Here is a 25,111-nt window from a genome sequence, read left to right as displayed (position 1 = left end):
CGTAGAGAGACCTTCTGGATAGACAAACTCGGCAGCCTGACACCTCATGGACTCAACGAGGAGATTAATTATCATTGTTTTCCGTGATTTCTGGTTACACTCACTGTTATTTGATATGTTCCTGAGCACCCTTGATATAGTGTGACCTGGGCCCATTGAATGTGAAGGTTTATAGTAATGTATCATAATGTTAAACTTAGACCCATGGTACCACCATTTTATACTACGAATCATGTACACTGTTGCAGGATGTATACCACTTTTGACCTAAACGCTGCATTTCCTGGACTTTGTGTCTAGGACCCAAGGTGTCGCCTGTTTGACGACACCAGTAGCAGCGAAGTTTGATACTGTGAATGGTTCTCTATCTGCCTTTTTTTGTTTACTAGTATGTTTTCCAACCATAGTATTTCGTTTGTTTTCACTGTCTAATTTTTGTATTTTTTACTCTCTGATTATTCCTCTTTTTTCCTGGAGAAGCCCTATAATTATTTTATCTAGCCATGCTTTAGCCCTTTGGCCTGTGCACAATTCAGTATTTCTTCTCTTTCTTTTCCCTATGATATTTTTACATTTAGTGTTATTTTCATCTCCTATTTTTCTGTTAACACACTAGGAGACCTGACAATTAAATTTTAGCTCTTAATCCAAGCCCTGGGGCCGGAATGCTGCCTTAGTTTCTAGCGCGCCCTTTGAGCGCATCACGTGCCTGATTTATGCACGCTGCCTCGGCAACGTGCCGATGCGAGGACGGCAGTCTGCTGCTTGCAGACCTTGAGAGAACTGCTCCGCTCCCGCTTTCCAGACGGTGAGCCCATTTTACTCCTCCTAGCTCTGTTTAACCACGGATGACATTTACTGACACTAATAGGTTTTTTCTAATAGCGATTGATTAGTCATTTTTGCTTTCTCTTTTTGTTTTCTTCTGCTGCACTCTTCTGCTACTGCACCCACGAATTGTTGGTATGTTTCTTATTTTTATTTTTATTTTCCATTTTATGTACTTTACCACTATAATTTCTTACAATTGTTTCTTCGTATTGTTTTTCCTGCATTGTTATTATTCTGCACTGCTAACTTAAGACATGTTTTGGTATGAATCATGGTTAGACTGGCCCTGATGAAGGATTTTATTCAGAAATGCATTGGCATAACTTGGTCTGATAGATTAGTCAATTGTGGCAAACTCTTCCTCACTAAGAAATTATTAGTGACTATTCATTTTTTGACGTTTATCATTGTTGCAGATAAATATGATTTTGAAAAAATAACGGATTCCTAGAATTTTTTTGAGATTTGAAACAGAACTAGCACAAACCTTGAAAGGAACCACTACCCAGGTTGGGTACACTAGTGAGCGGCTCTATGACTTGGTAGTTTACCTTGTCTCTTGCTTCATTTGATCTGTGTTCAATCATTCAACATTTAGCCGATGCGTTTCGGATATAACATCCATCATCAGGGCTTAGTTCAAAAGTAAATTGTCATTGACACACTAGTTGGCTTTCTTCTGTGTTTCTAAAATTAATAATAATATATATTTTAGTGTTGGATATGTGTTATTGGTCAATTTAAGTTAATTCAGAAAAGTACCAACTTAACTAACCTTCTCTGTTCATAGTTCAATGGAAATATGACGTGTCGCTCTGGTGTTTCTTGTACCAATATTCTTCATTCCTCACACTGTTGAGTAACCTACATGAAACAATCACATATATCACTTTTAGAAAATGGTCAGTGTTCTAGTTACTTTGGAACGGCCTTATGTAAAGTCTAAGGTATATCTATCTTGTAAATTTTACCTGGGCATGAATACAGCTGTATCCAGCCATTGGTGTTGATCATTCCCACTCCGATCACCAACTGCGGTAAATACAGTGAATCCAGGAACTTGTGTCTCCGTAGGAGTTACCCTATGAGACATTAAAAATGTCTCATCAGTACCTTAGACCTGCGCTGGATTATTTACTTTACAGTCCATGTTAGTTAGTTACCATAAAAAACCCACTGCAGTATTTGTTTTGTGTGTGTTTTGTTCCAAGGGTGTCCATTATCCCACCCCACATTATGTACCTGTGAATTGTGTGACTAGTGATCCTGCAATATAAATCCCCCTGGTCTTAAATAAAAGCCCCCCATTTTTGCATTAGCATGTGTCTACCGGAGCATTATTAACGCTCAAGGCTCGCCTGCGGCACTGGTGCCATAATGGAGTTGTTCCTATCCCTTTCACTGTGTTGTATGGTTGAGTCCTGTCCCCCGTAAATATCACTGATACAAACGATGTGCTAGGTATCTAACCTATACTTTTCCGAAAGTGTTCCTGACCAACTTCTTGACTCTCAAACAGTTGGTGCGGTGTATGGTCGGCGTGCAGAACTGGGCAGCGGAAAGCCGCCTCATCGTGCTGCGCTCGAAGAGAAACACTCGGCTGTCAATGGACATTACGCGCATGTGCACTTGTAACCATGACGCCGCGTGTCAGCCATCTTACTAGAGGATAAGACTTGCTAATGTTCTCGGTAACTTGTCTCTGAAGGGCTAATATTTGAGTGCTGTTTCATGGTACTCTTTATCATGTTTTCATTTTAGCAAGAGGTGGGGGGAAAAGGACAGTCATTACAAACAATAAACTAGCTTAATCTTGTCAATAAACAAACACAAGAGGCCCAGATATGTGATGTCATCAGTGATGTCATCAATGACATTTGTGATGTCATCGTTGATGTCCTGGGTGTTAATCTTAGCAGTGCACAGTGGCAGCCCTGTAGTTATGGTTAAGTTGTTCAACCCATAGGAAGAGCTCTTTTTGGGTGGCTTATAACTTTGCCCACCCCATGGATGATACCCCACCAAACTTTGCAATAAAAGTGTATGGCCCCCTCAGATTGATTCTGTGAAGTTTGATGAGGTTTTGTCAAGGGTGGCAAAGTTATAGGGGCTAGGGGTCCCAGCTTTTGTGGTTTTCCTCATAGACACAAAGAAAAAAAGCTTTGCTCATGCCTACAGCCCAAACTGCTGGATGGATTTTCACCAAATTTGCACCAGGAGCAGCGGCTTTGACTCAAAAGCGTACTTTCATACATTTGATGTAAATCCGTCCATTCGTTTTTTTCAAAAACGGCCAAAAAGTAGGTAAAAAGAAAAATAAGTGATGTCTGGGTCCGGTTCCCTATTAGGTCCATGGACAACCATCTGGACCAATCAGTGCCCGGCGTGATGTGCATGGACATCAGAGGTGCACGTCGATTGGCTGGTGAAAACCGTGACCTGTGTCAGATATTTTGAAATGGTTGCCAGGTTGGATTCACGGACACCCGCTGTTGTCCGGGGACATTGCAGTAAAAACATATTAAAAAACACAACATTGCACTTGTCAAACTAATGAAACAATCTCTGGAGAGGTGAGGGGGGATGAGGATGGGATTGGATATGCAAATAACAAGGGGGGTTCTAGGAGTCTCTCTGCAAGACATTAGTCTTGGATACGAGAGCCTTACCCAGAGTCTTTAGCTCACTATCTTTCACAGAGGAGAAATGTCCAAAACATGTAAGTCTTTGTCCTGCACTGGGGAAGTCTAGCACCGAAATGTTATGCAATTCTCCTCTGAACAAGAGTACCAACAGCAACCCCAGACACGTGTTTCGGTCTGGTTGCACCTCCTCAGTAGGGCGGAGCTGTACCTCTCTAAGATTAGTGAGCAAGGGGTCCACGTTTGGATTCCCCTAGTAATTTAGGGTGAGACCCAAAGTTACTTAAAATATGCAAATAACAAAGGGGGTCCTGGGAGTCTCTCTGCCAGACATTAGTCCTGGTTACGAGAGCCTTACCCAGAGTCTTTAGCTCACTATCTTTCACAGAGGAGAAATATCCAAACCATATCAGTCTTTGTCCTGCCCTGGAGCAGTCCAGCACCGGAATGCTAGGCAATTCTCTTCTGAACAAGAGTACCAGCAGCAACCCCAGACAAGTGTTTCGGTCTGGTTGGACCTCATCAGTAGGGTGGAGCTGTGCCTCTCTAAGAATAGTGAGCAAGGGGTCCACGTCTGGATTCCCCTAGTAGCTTAGGGTGAGACCCAAAGTTACTTAAAATATGCAAATAACAAGGGGGGTCCTGGGAGTCTCTCTGCAAGACATTAGTCCTGGTTACGAGAATCCAGCCGGGGACCCCTTGCTCACTATTCTTAGAGAGGGACAGCTCCCTCCACCCTACTGATGAGGTCCAACCAGACCGAAACACGTGTCTGGGGATGCTGTTGGTACTCTTGTTCAGAGGAGAATTGCCTAGCATTTCGGTGCTGGACTGGCCCTGGGCAGGACAAATACTGATATGTTTGGGATATTTCTACTCTGTGAAAGATAGTGAGATAAAGAATCTGGGTAAGGCTCTCGCAACCAGGACTAATGTCTGGCACACAGACTCTCAGGACCCCCCTTGTTTTTTTGGATCGGATATGGCCATAAAAAGCCAAAACACAGGTGTTTTTTCATCTTCGAAGTCCGCGAACAGTCCAGACATCCATGCCTATTTCTGAATTACACGGTTGATGAAAAGCAGTTTTTGGATGGCTTGTTTACAGTCATTATATATAAAAGAGGAATTATCAAAGACTTTGGTGCCACTCAATGAAACTGCATATCATTTTGAAATATCATTCTAGACCTGACCCTGAATGGTTCTGCAAAGTTTGGTGCTGCTTTGCTAAGAGGGAGCAAAATTAGAGGGGGGTCTCAAAATATTCAAAATGAATCTGCACAAAAGTTTGCGAAAGGATTTAAGACCCAGATCTGAATATATTTGCAAAGGTTGGTGGGATTTTGTCAAGAGGAAGCAAATTAGAGGGGGTGCTCAACATTCTTAGATGGTTTATGACTTTGTTGCCATTTAACAAATGTGCACAAATGTTTTCAGAAAGATTATAGACCCAACCTTGAATGTTTGTGTAATGTTGGAATCGATATTGTGAAGTGGGGGCTAATGTATATGACTATTTTATGTACGTGTATTTTGACACTTTTCAAAAAATAAAACATGGATGGATTTGCAGCAAACTCATGCAAGGAGCATTGGCAAGGACCTGAAGGCATGGTTTTGCAAATGAGTCCATGCTTTATTTTTTGCAAAGTGTCATAATGTAGGTACAAAAAATAGTGATATACCTTTGGAAAATAGTGATATACCTTTGGAGACTGAGATATAGCCTCTGGCCATGAGCAGTGGCCAGATTGTCCGGGTCATGGACCATGACCCGGACAGTCTGACTAATGGCCATGACCACGAGGAACCAGCAATGGGGTTACAGTGTGGATGGCCACCAGGGACCGGCTATGTGGTAAAGCTTTTAAAAATCGGGATAGGTTTGAAAGGAGGAAACAAATTCTTCTTGTGGCTACCGCCCAAAGTGCTGGACAGGATTGCAGCAAACTTTCGCGAGGAGCATCAGCAAGGACCTCAAAGCATGGTTTTGCAAATCTGTCTGTGCTTTATTTTTCTAAAGTGTGAAAATGTAAGTACAATAAATAGTGATATAACTTTGGTGCATGGACAGTGAGCCTGGCCCTCGGCAAGGACAAATGCCTTCTCTGATTTACTTATTGGGGCATGCAGCATGGCAGAAACCCTAGGTTTAAATGGGAAAAGAAATTCTGCTTACGGCTGCAACTCAAAGTGCTCGATGGGAGTGCAGCAAAATTGTGCGAGGAGCATCAGCAAGGACCTGAAAGCATGCCTTTGCAAATCTGCGCTTTGTTTTACTTTTTTGAAAGTGTCAAAAAGTAAGCACAAAAAAATAGTTATATAACTTTTCTGCCTGGGCAGTGGGCCTGACACTCGGCTGATGCCCATGCCCCATGGATTGTGGAAACTGGCCATGGCTGCAAGCCATGAGCACTGGCCATTGGTCACATTATGAGGGTATAGTGGACACTGAACTAGGATGCAGGGTAGGTACAATGGATACCGGGAGTGGTTTGGTGGGGCTGGGCTCATGGTCGAGCCTCATGCCCCAGGCAATTCAACCATGACTTGCATCCTCAGCCTGCGCTACTGATAACGACACACATCAGTATGCGTTGTAAAGGAAACATTTTTGTTGAAGGAGATTTATAGTTCTTTCATATAGAGGAATTGTTAATAACTTATAAACAATGATGTAACATCATAAAATATTTTCACTCATAAAAACCTATGAAATTCACTGAAGAAACTTTGTTAAAGGGACGTTATGGTTATGTTGCACTCATAAAAATCTATGGAATTGATTGAAAAAACATTGTTAAAAGGGACGTTATGGTTATAAGTAAAACAGAAACCCCCCAGAAATTTGCTAGTTATGGTAAGCTAAGCAACCATAGCAAACAGGTTTTTCCACTCTCGGATTTCTCAGGCTCCTGTAACCTTGATATGTTTTCCAGTCATTATTTCCAATGGTTTTATTTCTCTCATCGCCTTTTCATAGGGTTTTTCCACTTTTGGGTTTCTCATGCTCCTGTAACATTGATATGATTTCCAATTGTTATTTGAAATATTTACATTTCTCTCAGTCCACTTGTCATAGGGTTTTTTCACTCCCAGATTTCTCAGGACCCCATTACCTTGATATGATATCCAATTGTTATTTACAATGTTTATATTTCTCTCAATCCCCCTTTCATAGGGTTTTTCGACTCTCAGGTTTCTCAGGTTTCTGTAACCTTGATATGATTTGCAATCGTTATTTACAATATTCGTACCTTGTAGCGGCAGGTTTTTCATTGTCCTTTTCACGCTCCCTTAGGCTATGTGTCTCCGCAACCATGGTCCGATGTGCAAAGAGGTCAGGGGTCTGAGCTCCCTCGTATGGTCTGATGTCGTCATCCATTGTCGGCCTTTCAGGCCACCACAGCTGATTCGTGGTCGCCCCACCAGACCTAACAGCGATCTCTCCATCTCCAATGTTGTTCCGACCTGTGCTTCTTGGTCGGGTAGAACACCAACCCAAATGTGTTGGGCAAGTCTCTTTTTCCTCCTCATTGCTTCCACTGGTTCAGTGACCCAACATGGCTCCGCCCCTCCCGGACGTGAATACTGCGGAAGCTCGCCTCTGCGTAGCAGTTTGCCTACCTACGTAGGTGTTCTTCCCTGCTTCACAATCCGTCATCTTCTTGTATATGTCACAGGGATAGCTAACATGGTGTCCTTCTTTGTTGTCAAGGGTATTCAGGCTGTGTTCAGCACTGACTGCAGCCCAGAGATGTAAAGAAGGATTCTTGTGAAATCCAGTTGTTGTGGGAGATATAAAAGTCTTTTCCATATCCATATACGCAGGCAAGGTGTTTTGGACTTGGCGAGGTCCCACTTGCCCAGACCCCATAGGGAGGGCCTTGCATAGTGGGCTCACCTCCCTTGCCTCGAAGGGGGTGGCTCCCCTGTGGGGCAAAAGGGACAAACTACTCAGAATCATCACAGTTCCCTTCCACTCACTAAAGCCTTCAACCTCTCCTTCTGTATGTGGCCAAGCTGGTATGGCATGTGGATTGACGGGTCTCCCCATTCTGTCGCCTCCTATGTCTATCAACCTTATGTTCCCTGCTGTCTACTACATTTACCTTTTCACAGACTCTGTCTTCTCTGACAGTTGTGCTTGGCATCCCTTTCATTAATCTCTTAGGGTTGTCTGGAGATATAAAAAGGTAAACCAGGCTTTGCTAATAAGCCTCCAAGCTTGAAGGGCACCCATCTTGCGCTCATCACACAGCCACATACCTGCTACAAACACTATCTACTGAGCACAAAGAAGCCGCCCTCACAGAAACTTTCCCACTAGTTAGGGGCACTCTAAAACCATCCTCCATTGTTCCTGCACTCCTCTTCCGAACCAGTTTTTCTGGGTCTTTATGCATCCAATCTCTCACAATTATGACCCTCTCTCCTGCCTCTCCTAGAATCGCTCCTTACTCTCTGATGCTCGTCTTTACCTGCTCTGCTTTCCCCTCCTCTTTCTCGACTCCATCGTTTCTTGCAGAGACCACAGTCTGGATACAGGAAGGGGCAGGACACCAGAAAGTGGAAAAATACACCGCTTTATGGACAAGGTTAATTAATTAGATATCCTATTTGGCCTTTATGAAGCACAGTACTGTGAAGCATGTGTTGACCAGTGTATTAGTTATTGTAATCCGGAGATACGTACAATCTCTTGGGGGAGAAACAGTTGTATTATTTGTTTTCATGATGGTTTTAAGGATTTCTATTTGGTGAATTTACGTGCAGACCATTGACTAATAAAAAAGTAAATACTTGCTAAGTATCAGCACATTGTTACTTCTCAGATTAAGTCAACCTTGCCGTTAGTTGTGGTACTTTCTGTATTACAATTGAAGCAGATATGTTTGGTTATTGAAAGTAACCCCTCCGTACACTTGACCTTTTCTACTTCATCACTTTATGGGCGAGTCTAGGCACTGTGAGACCACTATGGCTCTGGTGGTAATTTGTCACTTTACAAAATCTTATTTACATTTACTTCAGGATTACACATGCACGGACCGACCAACACAGGACTGTGGCTACGGAAGTGTAGGACTGCAACTGGATGGGTCACTTTTCATCTTCTCCCAACCCTGTTCTCCTCATTCTTCTTTCTTATACATTCCCGTCTAACCGAAATGCATTGATCATGCAAAGTTTAGCAATCCCAGGTTCTATGCCTTGCGGTCAGATTGGGAAATCTGAAGTACATTCAGTTCAACCGACTACCAAAGTACTTTGAACTCCTTGAGTACATCTCGTGCTATTAACGCAACCGACAGCACCAACTTTTCTATCCACAAGCACCCAACCATAGCCAAATACACTCCTACCCCATATCACATCCTTTCCTTACCATTACTAATTCCTTCGTTCGGTTTCTTCAATTCCTCCAATTCCATCTCAGGCCATCCCTCGTATTTCCACCATAGACAAATGTCTTGAGAGCCAGTTCTGGGCACAATGCATAATATTGTTTCAGAGAAGCTATATAATAGTAAGTGTTCAGTATGTGTGCCCGTGCCCATTACAGTATATCATATTGCATTACATGACTGTGACAAAGACACGTTCAGGAGCCTTATGGGGAGGATTGTGGAACTCTAGAGGCTGTGAAGATCTACCCAGAAATTGTATAAGTAGAATCGCCAACGGTCTCTCCAACTTTTTTTGCCGGGAACACCTCCAACGGTGAGGGATTGAGAGACCCGAGACCAATGCCAGAAACCCTTACTGAGGCTGAACACCCACCTCTATGAAGTCTGTAGCACTGACCCACACTTAGACACAGCGGATAGGAAAGCTCAGCTTGCAACCAGATAGCCGTAAGGAGTGAGCCTGTAGGGTGTGTTACAACAATGTTCTGACTAAGCTAATGTTCAGACAATTTATCCACACAACTGTCATTAGAACAGCCAGGGCCGCTGACATTCCACTGCTGATTGCATTGAGCAAAATCATGCATCAGTAAGACGCAAGACCATCCCTGAATCTAGTGACAGGGCACAGAGGCACACATCACTGCATGCACTTCTGCCTGACCTCAAAATGGCAAACTAAGAAGGAAAAGACACAACACCAAAGAACACTAAAAGGGGGAATCGAAGGACAGAGGAGTCCCAACATAATGGAATAATCTAGGTAGTGCACAGCCCTATAAAAAGGGACAAGTAGGAGCAGAATTTTGCCGACTTGGGATGGCAAGCCACGAGAAGGTGCAGCCAGTGAGAAAGATAAACCAGAGCCTGCAGAAGGCTGCTAGTGCTACCAGGCTACCATGGGAAGCCCATACACCAGGAAGGAGAAAGAGAAATAACCTGCTGGGGGCAGCTAGTGCTACCAGGCTACTATGGGATTCCCATACACCAGGAAGGAGAAAGAGAAATAACCTGCTGGAGGTGGCTAGTGCTACCAGGCTACTATGGGAAACCCATACACCAGGAAGGAGAAAGAGAAATAACCTGCTGGAGGTGGCTAGTGCTACCAGGCTACTATGGGAAACCCATACACCAGGAAGGAGAAAGAGAAATAACCTGCTGGAGGTGGCTAGTGCTACCAGGCTACTATGGGAAACCCATACACCAGGAAGGAGAACGAGAAATAACCTGCTGGGGCAGCTAGTGCTACCAGGCTACTATGGGAAACCCATACACCAGGAAGGAGAAAGAGAAATAACCTGCTGGTGGTGGCTAGTGCTACCAGGCTACTATGGGAAACCCATACACCAGGAAGGAGAAAGAGAAATAACCTGCTGGAGGTGGCTAGTGCTACCAGGCTACTATGGGAAACCCATACACCAGGAAGGAGAAAGAGAAATAACCTGCTGGAGGTGGCTAGTGCTACCAGGCTACTATGGGAAACCCATACACCAGGAAGGAGAACGAGAAATAACCTGCTGGGGCAGCTAGTGCTACCAGGCTACTATGGGAAACCCATACACCAGGAAGGAGAAAGAGAAATAACCTGCTGGGGGCAGCTAGTGCTACCAGGCTACTATGGGAAACCCATACACCAGGAAGGAGAAAGAGAAATAACCTGCTGGTGGTGGCTAGTGCTACCAGGCTACTATGGGAAACCCATACACCAGGAAGGAGAAAGAGAAATAACCTGCTGGGGGCAGCTAGTGCTACCAGGCTACTATGGAAAACCCAGACATCAGGAAGGAGAAAGAGAAATAACCTGCTGGAGGTGGCTAGTGCTACCAGGCTACTATGGAAAACCCATACACCAGGAAGGAGAAAGAGAAATAACCTGCTGGGGGCAGCTAGTGCTACCAGGCTACTATGGGATTCCCATACACCAGGAAGGAGAAAGAGAAATAACCTGCTGGAGGCGGCTAGTGCTACCAGGCTACTATGGGAAACCCATACACCAGGAAGGAGAAAGAGAAATAACCTGCTGGAGGCTGCTAGTGCTACCAGGCTACTATGGGATTCCCATTCACCAGGAAGGAGAAAGAGAAATAACCTGCTGGGGCAGCTAGTGCTACCAGGCTACTATGGGAAACCCATACACCAGGAAGGAGAACGAGAAATAACCTGCTGGGGCAGCTAGTGCTACCAGGCTACTATGGGAAACCCATACACCAGGAAGGAGAAAGAGAAATAACCTGCTGGTGGTGGCTAGTGCTACCAGGCTACTATGGGAAACCCATACACCAGGAAGGAGAAAGAGAAATAACCTGCTGGAGGCAGCTAGTGCTACCAGGCTACTATGGGAAACCCATACACCAGGAAGGAGAAAGAGAAATAACCTGCTGGAGGCGGCTAGTGCTACCAGGCTACTATGGGAAACCCATACACCAGGAAGGAGAAAGAGAAATAACCTGCTGGAGGCTGCTAGTGCTACCAGGCTACTATGGGATTCCCATTCACCAGGAAGGAGAAAGAGAAATAACCTGCTGGGGCAGCTAGTGCTACCAGGCTACTATGGGAAACCCATACACCAGGAAGGAGAAAGAGAAATAACCTGCTGGTGGTGGCTAGTGCTACCAGGCTACTATGGGAAACCCATACACCAGGAAGGAGAAAGAGAAATAACCTGCTGGAGGCAGCTAGTGCTACCAGGCTACTATGGGAAACCCATACACCAGGAAGGAGAAAGAGAAATAACCTGCTGGAGGTGGCTAGTGCTACCAGGCTACTATGGGAAACCCATACACCAGGAAGGAGAAAGAGAAATAACCTGCTGGGGCAGCTAGTGCTACCAGGCTACTATGGGATTCCCATACACCAGGAAGGAGAAAGAGAAATAACCTGCTGGAGCGGCTAGTGCTACCAGGCTACTATGGGAAACCCATACACCAGGAAGGAGAACGAGAAATAACCTGCTGGGGCAGCTAGTGCTACCAGGCTACTATGGGAAACCCATACACCAGGAAGGAGAAAGAGAAATAACCTGCTGGGGGCAGCTAGTGCTACCAGGCTACTATGGGATTCCCATACACCAGGAAGGAGAAAGAGAAATAACCTGCTGGAGGTGGCTAGTGCTACCAGGCTACTATGGGAAACCCATACACCAGGAAGGAGAACGAGAAATAACCTGCTGGAGGTGGCTAGTGCTACCAGGCCACTATGGAAAACCCAGACACCAGGAAGGAGAAAGAGAAATAACCTGCTGGGGGCTGCTAGTGCTACCAGGCTACTATGGAAAACCCAGACACCAGGAAGGAGAAAGAGAAATAACCTGCTGGAGGTGGCTAGTGCTACCAGGCTACTATGGGATTACCATTCACCAGGAAGGAGAAAGAGAAATAACCTGCTGGGGCGGCTAGTGCTACCAGGCCACTATGGAAAACCCAGACATCAGGAAGGAGAAAGAGAAATAACCTGCTGGGGGCAGCTAGTGCTACCAGGCTACTATGGGATTCCCATACACCAGGAAGGAGAAAGAGAAATAACCTGCTGGGGGCAGCTAGTGCTACCAGGCTACTATGGGATTACCATTCACCAGGAAGGAGAAAGAGAAATAACCTGCTGGGGGCAGCTAGTGCTACCAGGCCACTATGGAAAACCCAGACATCAGGAAGGAGAAAGAGAAATAACCTGCTGGGGGCAGCTAGTGCTACCAGGCTACTATGGGATTCCCATTCACCAGGAAGGAGAAAGAGAAATAACCTGCTGGAGGTGGCTAGTGCTACCAGGCTACTATGGGAAACCCATACACCAGGAAGGAGAAAGAGAAATAACCTGCTGGAGGTGGCTAGTGCTACCAGGCTACTATGGGAAACCCAGACACCAGGAAGGAGAAAGAGAAATAACCTGCTGGAGGTGGCTAGTGCTACCAGGCTACTATGGGAAACCCATACACCAGGAAGGAGAACGAGAAATAACCTGCTGGGGCAGCTAGTGCTACCAGGCTACTATGGGAAACCCATACACCAGGAAGGAGAAAGAGAAATAACCTGCTGGTGGTGGCTAGTGCTACCAGGCTACTATGGGAAACCCATACACCAGGAAGGAGAAAGAGAAATAACCTGCTGGAGGTGGCTAGTGCTACCAGGCTACTATGGGATTCCCATACACCAGGAAGGAGAAAGAGAAATAACCTGCTGGGGGCGGCTAGTGCTACCAGGCCACTATGGGATTCCCATTCACCAGGAAGGAGAAAGAGAAATAACCTGCTGGAGGTGGCTAGTGCTACCAGGCTACTATGGGAAACCCATACACCAGGAAGGAGAAAGAGAAATAACCTGCTGGAGGTGGCTAGTGCTACCAGGCTACTATGGGAAACCCAGACACCAGGAAGGAGAAAGAGAAATAACCTGCTGGAGGTGGCTAGTGCTACCAGGCTACTATGGGAAACCCATACACCAGGAAGGAGAACGAGAAATAACCTGCTGGGGCAGCTAGTGCTACCAGGCTACTATGGGATTACCATTCACCAGGAAGGAGAAAGAGAAATAACCTGCTGGTGGTGGCTAGTGCTACCAGGCCACTATGGGATTCCCATTCACCAGGAAGGAGAAAGAGAAATAACCTGCTGGAGGTGGCTAGTGCTACCAGGCTACTATGGGAAACCCATACACCAGGAAGGAGAAAGAGAAATAACCTGCTGGAGGTGGCTAGTGCTACCAGGCTACTATGGGAAACCCAGACACCAGGAAGGAGAAAGAGAAATAACCTGCTGGAGGTGGATAGTGCTACCAGGCTACTATGGGAAACCCATACACCAGGAAGGAGAAAGAGAAATAACCTGCTGGGGGCAGCTAGTGCTACCAGGCTACTATGGGAAACCCATACACCAGGAAGGAGAAAGAGAAATAACCTGCTGGTGGTGGCTAGTGCTACCAGGCTACTATGGGAAACCCATACACCAGGAAGGAGAAAGAGAAATAACCTGCTGGAGGTGGCTAGTGCTACCAGGCTACTATGGGATTACCATTCACCAGGAAGGAGAAAGAGAAATAACCTGCTGGAGGCGGCTAGTGCTACCAGGCTACTATGGGAAACCCAGACACCAGGAAGGAGAAAGAGAAATAACCTGCTGGAGGTGGCTAGTGCTACCAGGCTACTATGGGAAACCCATACACCAGGAAGGAGAACGAGAAATAACCTGCTGGGGCAGCTAGTGCTACCAGGCTACTATGGGATTACCATTCACCAGGAAGGAGAAAGAGAAATAACCTGCTGGTGGTGGCTAGTGCTACCAGGCCACTATGGGATTCCCATTCACCAGGAAGGAGAAAGAGAAATAACCTGCTGGAGGTGGCTAGTGCTACCAGGCTACTATGGGAAACCCATACACCAGGAAGGAGAAAGAGAAATAACCTGCTGGAGGTGGCTAGTGCTACCAGGCTACTATGGGAAACCCAGACACCAGGAAGGAGAAAGAGAAATAACCTGCTGGAGGTGGCTAGTGCTACCAGGCTACTATGGGAAACCCATACACCAGGAAGGAGAAAGAGAAATAACCTGCTGGGGGCAGCTAGTGCTACCAGGCTACTATGGGAAACCCATACACCAGGAAGGAGAAAGAGAAATAACCTGCTGGTGGTGGCTAGTGCTACCAGGCTACTATGGGAAACCCATACACCAGGAAGGAGAAAGAGAAATAACCTGCTGGAGGTGGCTAGTGCTACCAGGCTACTATGGGATTACCATTCACCAGGAAGGAGAAAGAGAAATAACCTGCTGGAGGCGGCTAGTGCTACCAGGCTACTATGGGAAACCCATACACCAGGAAGGAGAAAGAGAAATAACCTGCTGGAGGCTGCTAGTGCTACCAGGCTACTATGGGATTCCCATTCACCAGGAAGGAGAAAGAGAAATAACCTGCTGGAGGTGGCTAGTGCTACCAGGCTACTATGGGAAACCCATACACCAGGAAGGAGAAAGAGAAATAACCTGCTGGAGGTGGCTAGTGCTACCAGGCTACTATGGGAAACCCAGACACCAGGAAGGAGAAAGAGAAATAACCTGCTGGTGGTGGCTAGTGCTACCAGGCTACTATGGGAAACCCATACACCAGGAAGGAGAAAGAGAAATAACCTGCTGGAGGTGGCTAGTGCTACCAGGCTACTATGGGAAACCCATACACCAGGAAGGAGAAAGAGAAATAACCTGCTGGAGGTGGCTAGTGCTACCAGGCTACTATGGGAAACCCATTCACCAGGAAGGAGAAAGAGAAATAACCTGCTGGAGGTGGCTAGTGCTACCAGGCCACTATGGAAAACCCAGACATCAGGAAGGAGAAAGAGAAATAACCTGCTGGGGGCAGCTAGTGCTACCAGGCTACTATGGGAAACCCATACACCAGGAAGGAGAAAGAGAAATAACCTGCTGGGGGCAGCTAGTGCTACCAGGCCACTATGGGAAACCCATACACCAGGAAGGAGAAAGAGAAATAACCTGCTGGAGGCTATTCTGTAGAACCTGAACAGGGCCAGAAGGGAAGGTATAGACTGTGTTACCAGCTCACAGGAAGTTTGCTCTAAACTCCTGCCAGGAACCAGAAAGGCGAAGCCACAACGTGCGGATTGTCGCAACTCCCAGCAGCGTGCTTCCCTTCTAGAGCAGTGGGCCCTTCCATGGTGTCTGGCAGTGCGCCAGCATTTTGCCACATGAAATTCCCAGTTAGCTGTGCCATGGAAGCACGTGTGCGGACCTGAATAAGGCCATGTCCTCATCAAGTATGCGTATGTGCAAATCGGAAATAAAAGTCTCTGCTGCTGATCAGTCGGGGCTTCTCAACATCTCCTGTGACTGTGAGTGGCATGTAACTAGCCTGTTGCTGACCGTGGCCATCTTTGTTGACCCTACTGTTTCTGTCTGGTATTCTGCACACCTGACTTTACCGTTGGTCCATCTTTCATTTGTAACATGGATCATTGTTTGAAAATAAAGACAGTCCTCAAGTTGCTTTCACCATATGTACAAAATTCAGGCGCTCTATATAGTTTGATATGCATCCCTTTTAATCGTGACAGCAAGCAAGAGGCTGAAATCTCCAGTAAATGCTGAGTCGCTGCATATCGTTTCCCTCGCTCTGTCAGGAAGGGCTTTCACATATAGAAAGTTGCTGTTTAAACACACTTAATTCCCGAAATGTCATCAGCATTGCTAAGTGGTAAAATACAATTCCCAGCGTTTTCATCAGCTTCAGATGAACCAGTCTTTATTTTATGTTGAAGGAATATAAATTGCAGGTGCGCCCCTTGCTTAATCTTGCCTTTTTAATAGAAATTGTGACAGGATGCAGGCTGGGAAGCTGCATGTTTGTATGTATGTCTCAGAGGGCGCCTCTCGCCTCCCCGTAATACAGATTGGGGTGTTGGCAATGGAGCACATGTGCAGGAACCGGGAAGCACTCTTAGGTCCCTGTTCGCGTGCTGGAGCCAGAGCACTTTCATAGAGACACCACAGTGAGAAGCTTTAGAACTGGGTCAGAAGTAAAGATTTAAGTTAAAGGTATTTTTTGTCTATTTATGCGTGCACGCTTGTGTAATGACACACTGAATAGTGCATGTGAATGAGTGAGTGTTGTGTGAATGTGTGTGTGTTTGTGCTGTGTTTGTGCTGTGCCAGGGAGAACATTTTGTTGGGGGGAGGAGGAAGGGTGGAAAGGGTTGGGCAACAACAGCATTTTTTACTGGACATCTACAATAGATGCCTAGTAAAAATGCTGTTGTTAAAACAAGGATGATATGTGTCATTACGTGGCTAGACTGGTATTTTGGTGCAGGCTGTCTGGTAATTTCTTACTGTGGCATGACTTTTTTATTGGGCATCTTTTGATAAAGCAAGCATGATTTGTTATTACGTGGATGGACAGGCATTTTAGTGCAACCAGTTTGGACATGTTTTCATATTGCAGCACGGCATTTTTAATTGCAAAGCCAACTGGAGTATGTTCTCATATAGGGATACTGCCAATATATTGGCAGAACCAGTGTGGACACGTTTTATTACAGTATCATTACTGGCATTATGTACAATGCAACATGAATATAATCTTGCATGGGAAAACTGTCATATATTGGTGCAGGCAGGATGGAACTATATGACACAGCTAGCATGAAAATATTTGTATATTTGTATACCGGCGTATATTATGGGCAAAGAAATAATGAAAAAGCATTGGGAAGTGCTCATGCGCACAGTTCGTGGCTTGTATCTATTGGCCATTTTCATGGGTTATCCTACAAAACCATTAGAAAACTGTCTGGCCTTTTACCCAATTTTTCACTTAAAGTATGCTGTAAAATTCCCAATTTTAACCTATTATTGCAAATATTTTCTGGTGGGGAGAACCCCTCTCCCCGATCACTCCTCGGTTGGTTTGGGCTCCCTTGCTATGCTCTGGTTGCTCTGGCTTATTTGTGGGAAATTCATACACCACTCTGAATAAATAAATCACCTTCTGCCATATCCTTTATAGCAGCAGAACAATGAAATAAATGGACCGTTGAGACTTTGAAATACTTTTTAATGGGTCACAAATTTCACCTCTTCAGTGACCATGCTCCCTCAATGTGGCAACCAAGAAACAAGGGTACCAACACGCATATTGTGAGATGTTTTTGGCCTTGCAACCTTTCAGTTTTACAACAGAACACAGCGAAGGGAACTTCATGTAAATGTTTATTGCCACAGTCGCTATCCTCTTTACCACCGAGAAGAGTAGAAGAAACATTTTTAGGGGAATCCTAAGGGAGAGGAGAGGGGGGAGTATGTGACAGTTTTGACGCAGGAAGAATTATTCAAGAGACCCTGGGTGCCATGGAAGACAACCTACTAAGTGAGCCCGACCTGGAGGTGGTATACATAGGATTCCCCCAGGCCCTCCTCTCTCTTTCCTTCTTTCACCACTCTCCAGTATATAGCCTTCTCCAAGCATAAGCCTCCTGCTTTTACAGCCTACACTGACTGAATGAGGCTGGATGTACGTATATTGTGCTCCCACAACCCACTTGGTGGGTCTACTGGTAAGGTTCTGCACATGTGATTGGTAATTAGGTGAGTGATGTGATTTGCTGTCCTCCTTGTGGGAACTTTGAATTCAAGGGGCTGGCCAAGTTGATAGTTGGCCTATCCACCATTTTGGAATTTGAACTTTCTCTCCTGGTCCCTGTTTGGGAAGCCGCAAACACACAACATTTTATCTACGGTTCTGCAGAATTCATTACTGGTCTCATGAACTTCAAAGAAGAGCTCCTTAATGTGCTGAGGGACAGAACACAATGAAAAACAATACGGGGGACTACCTTCTTTTGCCCGCTCCTACCACTTGGCTGTCAGTTTGTCTGGCCATAACTCCTTGATACACGTGTTCCAAAATGCTCTTGCCTACCCCATCCCCTGCCAGAGCACCAGTTACACTACTTTTTTGGCAAACCTCCACTGCTGACTAACTTCCAGCATCCCACTGCTTCTGCCCTTTGTACTGTCCCAACCCCCTGACTGCCTCAAACCTTTCCCCAAGGCTCATAACCTTGGGATACCCTTTACAAAATCAAAGGGTATAACAGTTCAGTACTGCTACTGCCTCTGCTACCAGTTTAAACTCAATTAACATACTCAGTCTCCACACCCACCTTACATGCCACTCTACCAAATACCTGATTTAAACTCTTGCTCCTAATCAGCTTGACAACAGCTGTGGCACCCCCCAGGCTGACCTCTATACTTGTTTTCAGCCACAACAAAATACTTAAGATAACTCACACTCTCAGAGGCCTGTCTCACTCCTCTCCCACCTTACCCACTCACACAGCAACCTCTCTCTGTAACACTGGGCCCTCTACAAGTTCTCTCTCCTTATAGTCAAATCCATCTATGAGCTAAATCTTACCCCCCCCACCCCATCCCACCTGGCCAACTCTGTCTTCTCTCGCTCTCTCCTAACCTGCAAGCCCACGTTATGTGCTGTCTCTTAGTTCTTTACTGCACTATCGGACTGCCACCCATTTTTCCTCCTGCACCCACCTTCTCGTAAGAATCCTCTAGTCACATCATCACTCCTCTCTAACACCCAACCGTTGCGCAGGGCATATTAAAGTATACATCTTTAACCAGTGTATACACATATGGAACTGTTTCACAAAAAGGTAGCAGGCGCACCTGGTTGCCCCCAGATAACATAGGGTGACCAACCCCAAGTTCCTTGCAAATATCAGACGTGGACTCCCTGCTCACTGTGCTCAGAGAGGCGCAGCTTCACCTCACTGATGAGGCCCAACAAGGCTGAAACACGTGTATGGGGTTGCTGTTGGTACTCTAGTTCAGAGAGGAATTGCCATAGCATTTTGGTGCTGGATTGCCCATGTGGGCGGGACAGAGACTGATATGCAAATAGATATTTCCCATCTGTGAAAGGTACAGTGAGCAACAAGCGTGTTCTGCAAACTCTCATCTCAGAACAGGTTATCATGCCATGTTCTTTTTGGAGAGTAGCGCCTGCTACCTTTTCTATAATATTTGCAAGGAACCTGGGGTTGGTCACCCTGAGTTACCTGGGGGCAACCAGACGTGGACTCCCTGCTCACTGTGCTCAGAGAGGCAGAGCTTCACCTCACTGATGAGGCCCAACAAGGCTAAAACACGTGTATGGGGTTGCTGTTGGTACTCTAGTTCAGAGAGGAATTGCCATAGCATTTTGGTGCTGGATTGCCCATGTGGGCGGGACAGAGACTGATATGCAAATAGATATTTCCCATCTGTGAAAGGTACAGTGAGCAACAAGCGTGTTCTGCAAACTCTCATCTCAGAACAGGTTATAATGCCATGTTCTTTTTGGAGAGGAGAGCCTGCTACCTTTTTTGAAATATTTGCAAGGAACCTGGGGTTGGTCACACTGAGTTACCTGGGGCAACCAGACGTGGACTCCCTGCTCACTGTGCTCAGAGAGGCAGAGATTCACCTCACTGATGAGGCCCAACAAGGCTGAAACACGTGTATGGGGTTGCTGTTGGTACTCTAGTTCAGAGAGGAATTGCCATAGCATTTTGGTGCTGGATTGCCCATGTGGGCGGGACAGAGACTGATATGCAAATAGATATTTCCCATCTGTGAAAGGTACAGTGAGCAACAAGCGTGTTCTGCAAACTCTCATCTCAGAACAGGTTATCATGCCATGTTCTTTTTGGAGAGGAGAGCCTGCTACCTTTTTTGAAATATTTGCAAGGAACCTGGGGTTGGTCACCCTGAGTTACCTGGGGGCAACCAGACGTGGACTCCCTGCTCACTGTGCTCAGAGAGGCAGGGCTTCACCTCACTGATGAGGCCCAACAAGGCTGAAACACATGTATGGGGTTGCTGTTGGCGCTCTTTTTCAGAGAGCAATTGCCATAGCATTTCGGTGCTCTCCTGCCCATGTGGGCGAGACAAAGACTGATATGCAAATGGATATTTCCCATCTGTGAAAGGTACAGTGAGCAGAAAGCGTGTGCTGCAAACTCTCATCTCAGAACAGGTTATCATGCCATGTTCTTTCTGGAGAGGAGCGCCTGCTACCTTTTTTGAAACATATGGAACTGTAACCTACTGCATAACTGTACTCTCTGTCTGTGTTGTCCGCAGTCTGTACTCCCACTTGATTCTCCCTCCTGCAGTAATGGCTTTCATCCTGCCCATCAACCCTGCACGGCGTTTTCTCTGCTCACTGCTACTGCCTCATGTTTAGAGTTTCTCACTAAGATGCCCACCGTGTTAATACGTAAATAAAGTGAAAGACAGATAGGAATTCACATGATGCATTTTGCTAGTGAGATACACTGCTAGAACGCCTGAAGCCTCTTTGTAGATGCGCTTTGTGTTAAGTGTGCACGAATAACTTACCAAAGAAACCAGGACAATTGTAATACATTATTTTGATTTCTTTCACGTGACATATATGTTTGTGTTTTTTTCTAGTACAGTGCCGTGGACACAAACCCCTTATCCGTGTATGTTATGCAGCACCTCTGGAATAAAGTTGTCACGGTAAGAATAAACCTACATGTTTCGTAGGAGTGTAATGATACCTGATTGGTGCATGTTATTTTTACGTCATTCTCAGTATACGTTCTCCAGAGCTGCAGTCACAGGTTCAAATCCTGGCAAGCCAGATTCATCCGTCAATTCTTTCTAGGTTTGGAGCTGAGTACAATGTAATTGCGCCGTTGTATCTGTGTAGCAGTTTGGAGCAGGAGGAACCAGGCTTATAGCAGTTTGGAGCAGGAGGAACCAGGCTTATAGTAGGATAGTGCATTCTCAGAATAAGGCGACCCTCTTGCCAGGGGCATTTCTATTTCTCCTGCTCACCCTCATTTCAACCTGGTTGGGATGTGCTGCACTGCCAGCCAATAAGCCTTGCCTTGAGTCCCTTTACCATGGTAGGGTAAGTGTATGCTTTGTAATTACTGCAGCTGCAGGGGGCAGAGTGCAAACTTTCTCGGCAACGCCCCCTAACGTTTCTCTCGAGTGTGATGCAACTAAACTTGTGTTTTGTGTGGATTGGGGCACGGGATAGTTTAAGAGCATGGAAGCCTTCTGACTAAGGCTGTTGCAAATGAGCCTGACCATCGGCCATGCCAGTGACGACGAACAGGAAAGCAGAAAATGGAGGAAGCACCCCGATAACCCCTAGTGTCCTCCTCCTATCCTCCCCCCTTCTCCTCGGGAACGAAGGGGAGGTGCTGGCGGAAAGCGCGGCAGAAAGAGGAAAAGTCCGTGAAGGGCCACAAAAGAAAGGGGCGGGGCTACCCCTTTATATCGGGCGGGCGCCTTACTGCAGGCAACTTCCATCCAGCCTTGGCAGAAGGACGCCCGCCCGCAAGCTTCAGGAAGAGGATTTCGTTTTCCCACCCACCCACCCTACTGATAGGGCAAGGAACAGGCAAGCCTGGCCGTCGACGTCGCAGGACGGCGAGGCGGTGTGGCAGTGCTTGGGCGGCCAAGCGCAAGAGACAGACTCCGGATAAGCCAGGAGAAAGCCGGAAGGGTTTTAGCTCTTCTCAGACCAGCGCGCCTTGGGAGCCTAAGCGGCAGGGGCGTCTCGAGGGAACTACAAGGGCTCATCTTCCCCCAAAGAAACAGCACTCTCCCCGCTCAGGAACACCTGCATGGGCAGGCGAGGTCAGACGCCAAGAGTTGGGAGAGTTGGGTCTACACCGGACTTTTGGAAGGAAAGGGAGAAGCAGGTTGCCGGACACGGAGCAGTCCCCGCATCTTCTGAGTTATTTCCACAAATGTGTGCAGTGTGGTTTTTTATGGTGTTGTGGAAAATAAATCTGCGGCCTTTTATGCCAAAAAACAAAAAGTAAGACTCATTCTACATATTTCTTGGGGGGAAAGTGGAATGAGCAGTTGTTATGTAATGGGTCCAAATGGACGGATGCACGGGTTATCAGTGAGTCAGGAGCGGGGAGAAGCATTTCAGTTGAGGGAAGCCCCCATATAACTCCTGCGTTTGTAGCTCTGAAACCTTAACTTCCGACCTTGGGCCTGCAATTATCTTTTTGTTTTTGTGTATAACATTTATGTACAATTTTAATAGCCACATTGTTCAGACCATTTCAATGAACGTAATTCTCACTGTGTTTTTAGACAATAAATTCTTAAATGGACAACCAGAAAACACTTAAATTGGCAGCTGCGTTGTAAAACCTTCCTCCATACTCCTCATAAGTCATTCAGAGAAGGTGTCTCTTGCCCACTTATGGGGTATACCCCCAGCAATGTGCTAGAGGCATAACAATTTCAGTGTATTCATTATTTCACAAAACGGGTATTTCCCCTCCCTGGCAAGGTCTTTCCTCCACATTCGCCATTATCTATTATCTTTTTGTGTGGGATCTTTGCTAATGCTGTTTTGAAGATAAAACATGAATAATGGTTTCAAAGTAGTCCAAAACAGTAGAACCGTTTACATCCAACAATGTAGGAACGTGCAGGGTGGGTGAGATGGCTTGCAACGGACGATGTCGGGTATCTAGGCAAATTAAGTAGGGGGGGAGGATGTATGGAGATAAGAACGGCAAATTGCTGGCGTGGTTGGCTAAACAGGAGGAGTGGGAATAGATGGGTCTCAGCCATTCAAGGGCCTGGGGAATAGTCCCCCCACCCCCTGCGCTGGGGAGGAGGTAGTAGAGACCTTTAAAGATTTGTATAAGGGTCTGAATGAAGGAGCAGGAATGCTCTCTGAGACAGTCGAGGGAAGCCCAATGAGAAGAGCTGGAGGCAGACCTGACTTTAGCAGAGTTGGAGCGTGGCTTGCATCAGCTGCATGGCAGGAAAACCCCAGGCCCCAATGTGCTCCCAGTGGAGTTGTGGAAATTATTGGGGGAGAAAGTGAGCACACTCTTACTCGATCTTTATAAGAGTAGCAGGGAGGATGGGATTTTCCTTTTGGGACCTTAGAGAGTGCACTTTTGTAGTAATCCATAAAATGGGGAAGCCAACGTAGTGCTGTGAGTCGTATAGTCCGACCTTCTTGTTGAACGCTGAGGTGAGAGATTGGCAGACAGATTGCTGCAGGTGTTTCCCAAGCTCATTCACCCGGACCAAAATGGCTTCATGCCGGGGAGATCGGCGCGCCTTAAACTGCGCCGGCTCTTTGAGGCAGCGTCCATGGTCGAGTTACTGCCTTCCGAGAGTAATGTGATCCTGTACAAAGTGTTCGACTCAGTGGGGTGGAGCTGCATGTGGGCGGTGCTGCAGAGGTTGGGCTTTGGGACGAATTTCCTGGTCTCCCATGGCTAGAGTTACAGTCAATGGTTACTTTTCGCAACCCTTCCCTTGGAGAGGGGGACAAAACAGGGATGCCCCTATCACCCTTTTTGTTCATGCTCCTAATGACACCTTTGGCCGAATGGAAACAAGGGGATGGGAGCTTACTGGGTTCCATTGGCAGGGGTGCTACAAGGCTTTAATTTCTTTATCTGCCGATGATATGCTTCAGTACTTAAGTGATCCGGTTAGATTGGTACCCAGGGCGGGTGCAATGTTGGACAAGTTTGGGTCCTTCAGTGGTCTGAAGGTTAGTTGGGAGAAGTCATTGGGCTCTAGGTTATCAGGCGAGGACATGGCTGGTGTTGTTTGGGTGGGCTCAAGGTAGCCAATGACCCCTTTAAGAATCTGAGTATCTGGGCATCGCGATCTCTGGAGAAGAGTTTCTTAAATTAAACTGGAAGCCTGTGGTGAGGAAGTTCTTGGTGGATGCAAAACAGTGGGGCAGATTACCCCTAACACTGATAGGTAGGTTGGCATTGTTCAAAATGATAGCCCTCCCAAAATGTCTGTATTTTTTGCAGGCCTCGTCCTATGAGATTCCGCCGGAAGACTTTGGTAAGGTGAATGGAGGGCATGCGTGGGGGGGTCGAGAAAAATGTTGCGGGGGGCCGCAGTCTGAGGTATAGCGCTGGATTCTTTGTCCAACTTGGTTTGTGATGGGGGGCCTCAATTTCCCCGACCTACAGAAGTATTTTTGGGCTATGCAGCTAGTGGTCATGAACAACTTTTTTTCAGACCGGGGATTATCCGTCCTTGAGGTTAGAAAGTTGGAGGATGGGAGCATTAACACTAGGCAAACATTGTTCGGGAAGTCACTCCCGAGTGGGTTTTCTCCGGCAAGGAAACTGGTGTGGTGACATTTGTTGGATAAGATCGAATGGTGTACCAGAGCGGCGGAGGATCAGCCACTTTGGTGCATGAATCTATTCACCCACCAAGTACATACATTTGAGGGGTCTAAGGGATGGACAGAGTAAGGAGTAGGACAACTGAAGATTTGGTCACCGGTGTGGGTATTTCCTTCTTACGCGAAACTGCAGGCCAAATTTGGACTGGGACATAATATGTTTTTTCAATACTGGCAGATGCGGCACGACCTACATAGGCAGTTCGAGGACAACTACGATATCTCGCAGGAGACACTGCTCCTAATTAAAATTACTATGGAGCACTTTACAGTGAAGCCGATCTCGACCATTTGTAGATGGGTGGAGGTAGTTACTGCTAAGCCTTCACATGCATTGAAGGCGAAATAGTAGAGGGATTTGGGCTCTCTGGAGCCCAGGGGAGTGGGACAAGGCGTTAGGCCAGACAAGAGAGTTGGCCATTAACATCAAACACCGGATGATACACTACAAGGTCCTTCATAGGATGTATTACACTCCTAGAAGA

At 46.4% G+C, this 25,111-nt stretch overlaps 1 protein-coding gene across 1 annotated transcript in view; it reads left to right on the top strand.

Annotated features, from left to right (window-relative positions):
* LOC138497494 (ethanolaminephosphotransferase 1-like) overlaps nucleotides 1-25,111 on the top strand; it is a 664,324-nt gene that overhangs the window by 102,230 nt on the left and 536,983 nt on the right. Inside the window, exon 2 of the mRNA XM_069621021.1 lies at nucleotides 20,861-20,929. Within this exon, the coding sequence (XP_069477122.1) occupies nucleotides 20,861-20,929 (69 nt within the window). The remainder of the gene's footprint in view (nucleotides 1-20,860; nucleotides 20,930-25,111) is intronic.

This window comes from Ambystoma mexicanum, chromosome 5q, assembly GCF_040938575.1.
Source record: "Ambystoma mexicanum isolate Mex_15411 chromosome 5q, UKY_AmexF1_1, whole genome shotgun sequence".
In the NCBI taxonomy this organism is placed as follows: Eukaryota; Metazoa; Chordata; class Amphibia; order Caudata; family Ambystomatidae; genus Ambystoma; species Ambystoma mexicanum.
Note: the sequence above shows the minus strand (reverse complement) of the source record. Positions and strands in the feature narration are given on the sequence as shown.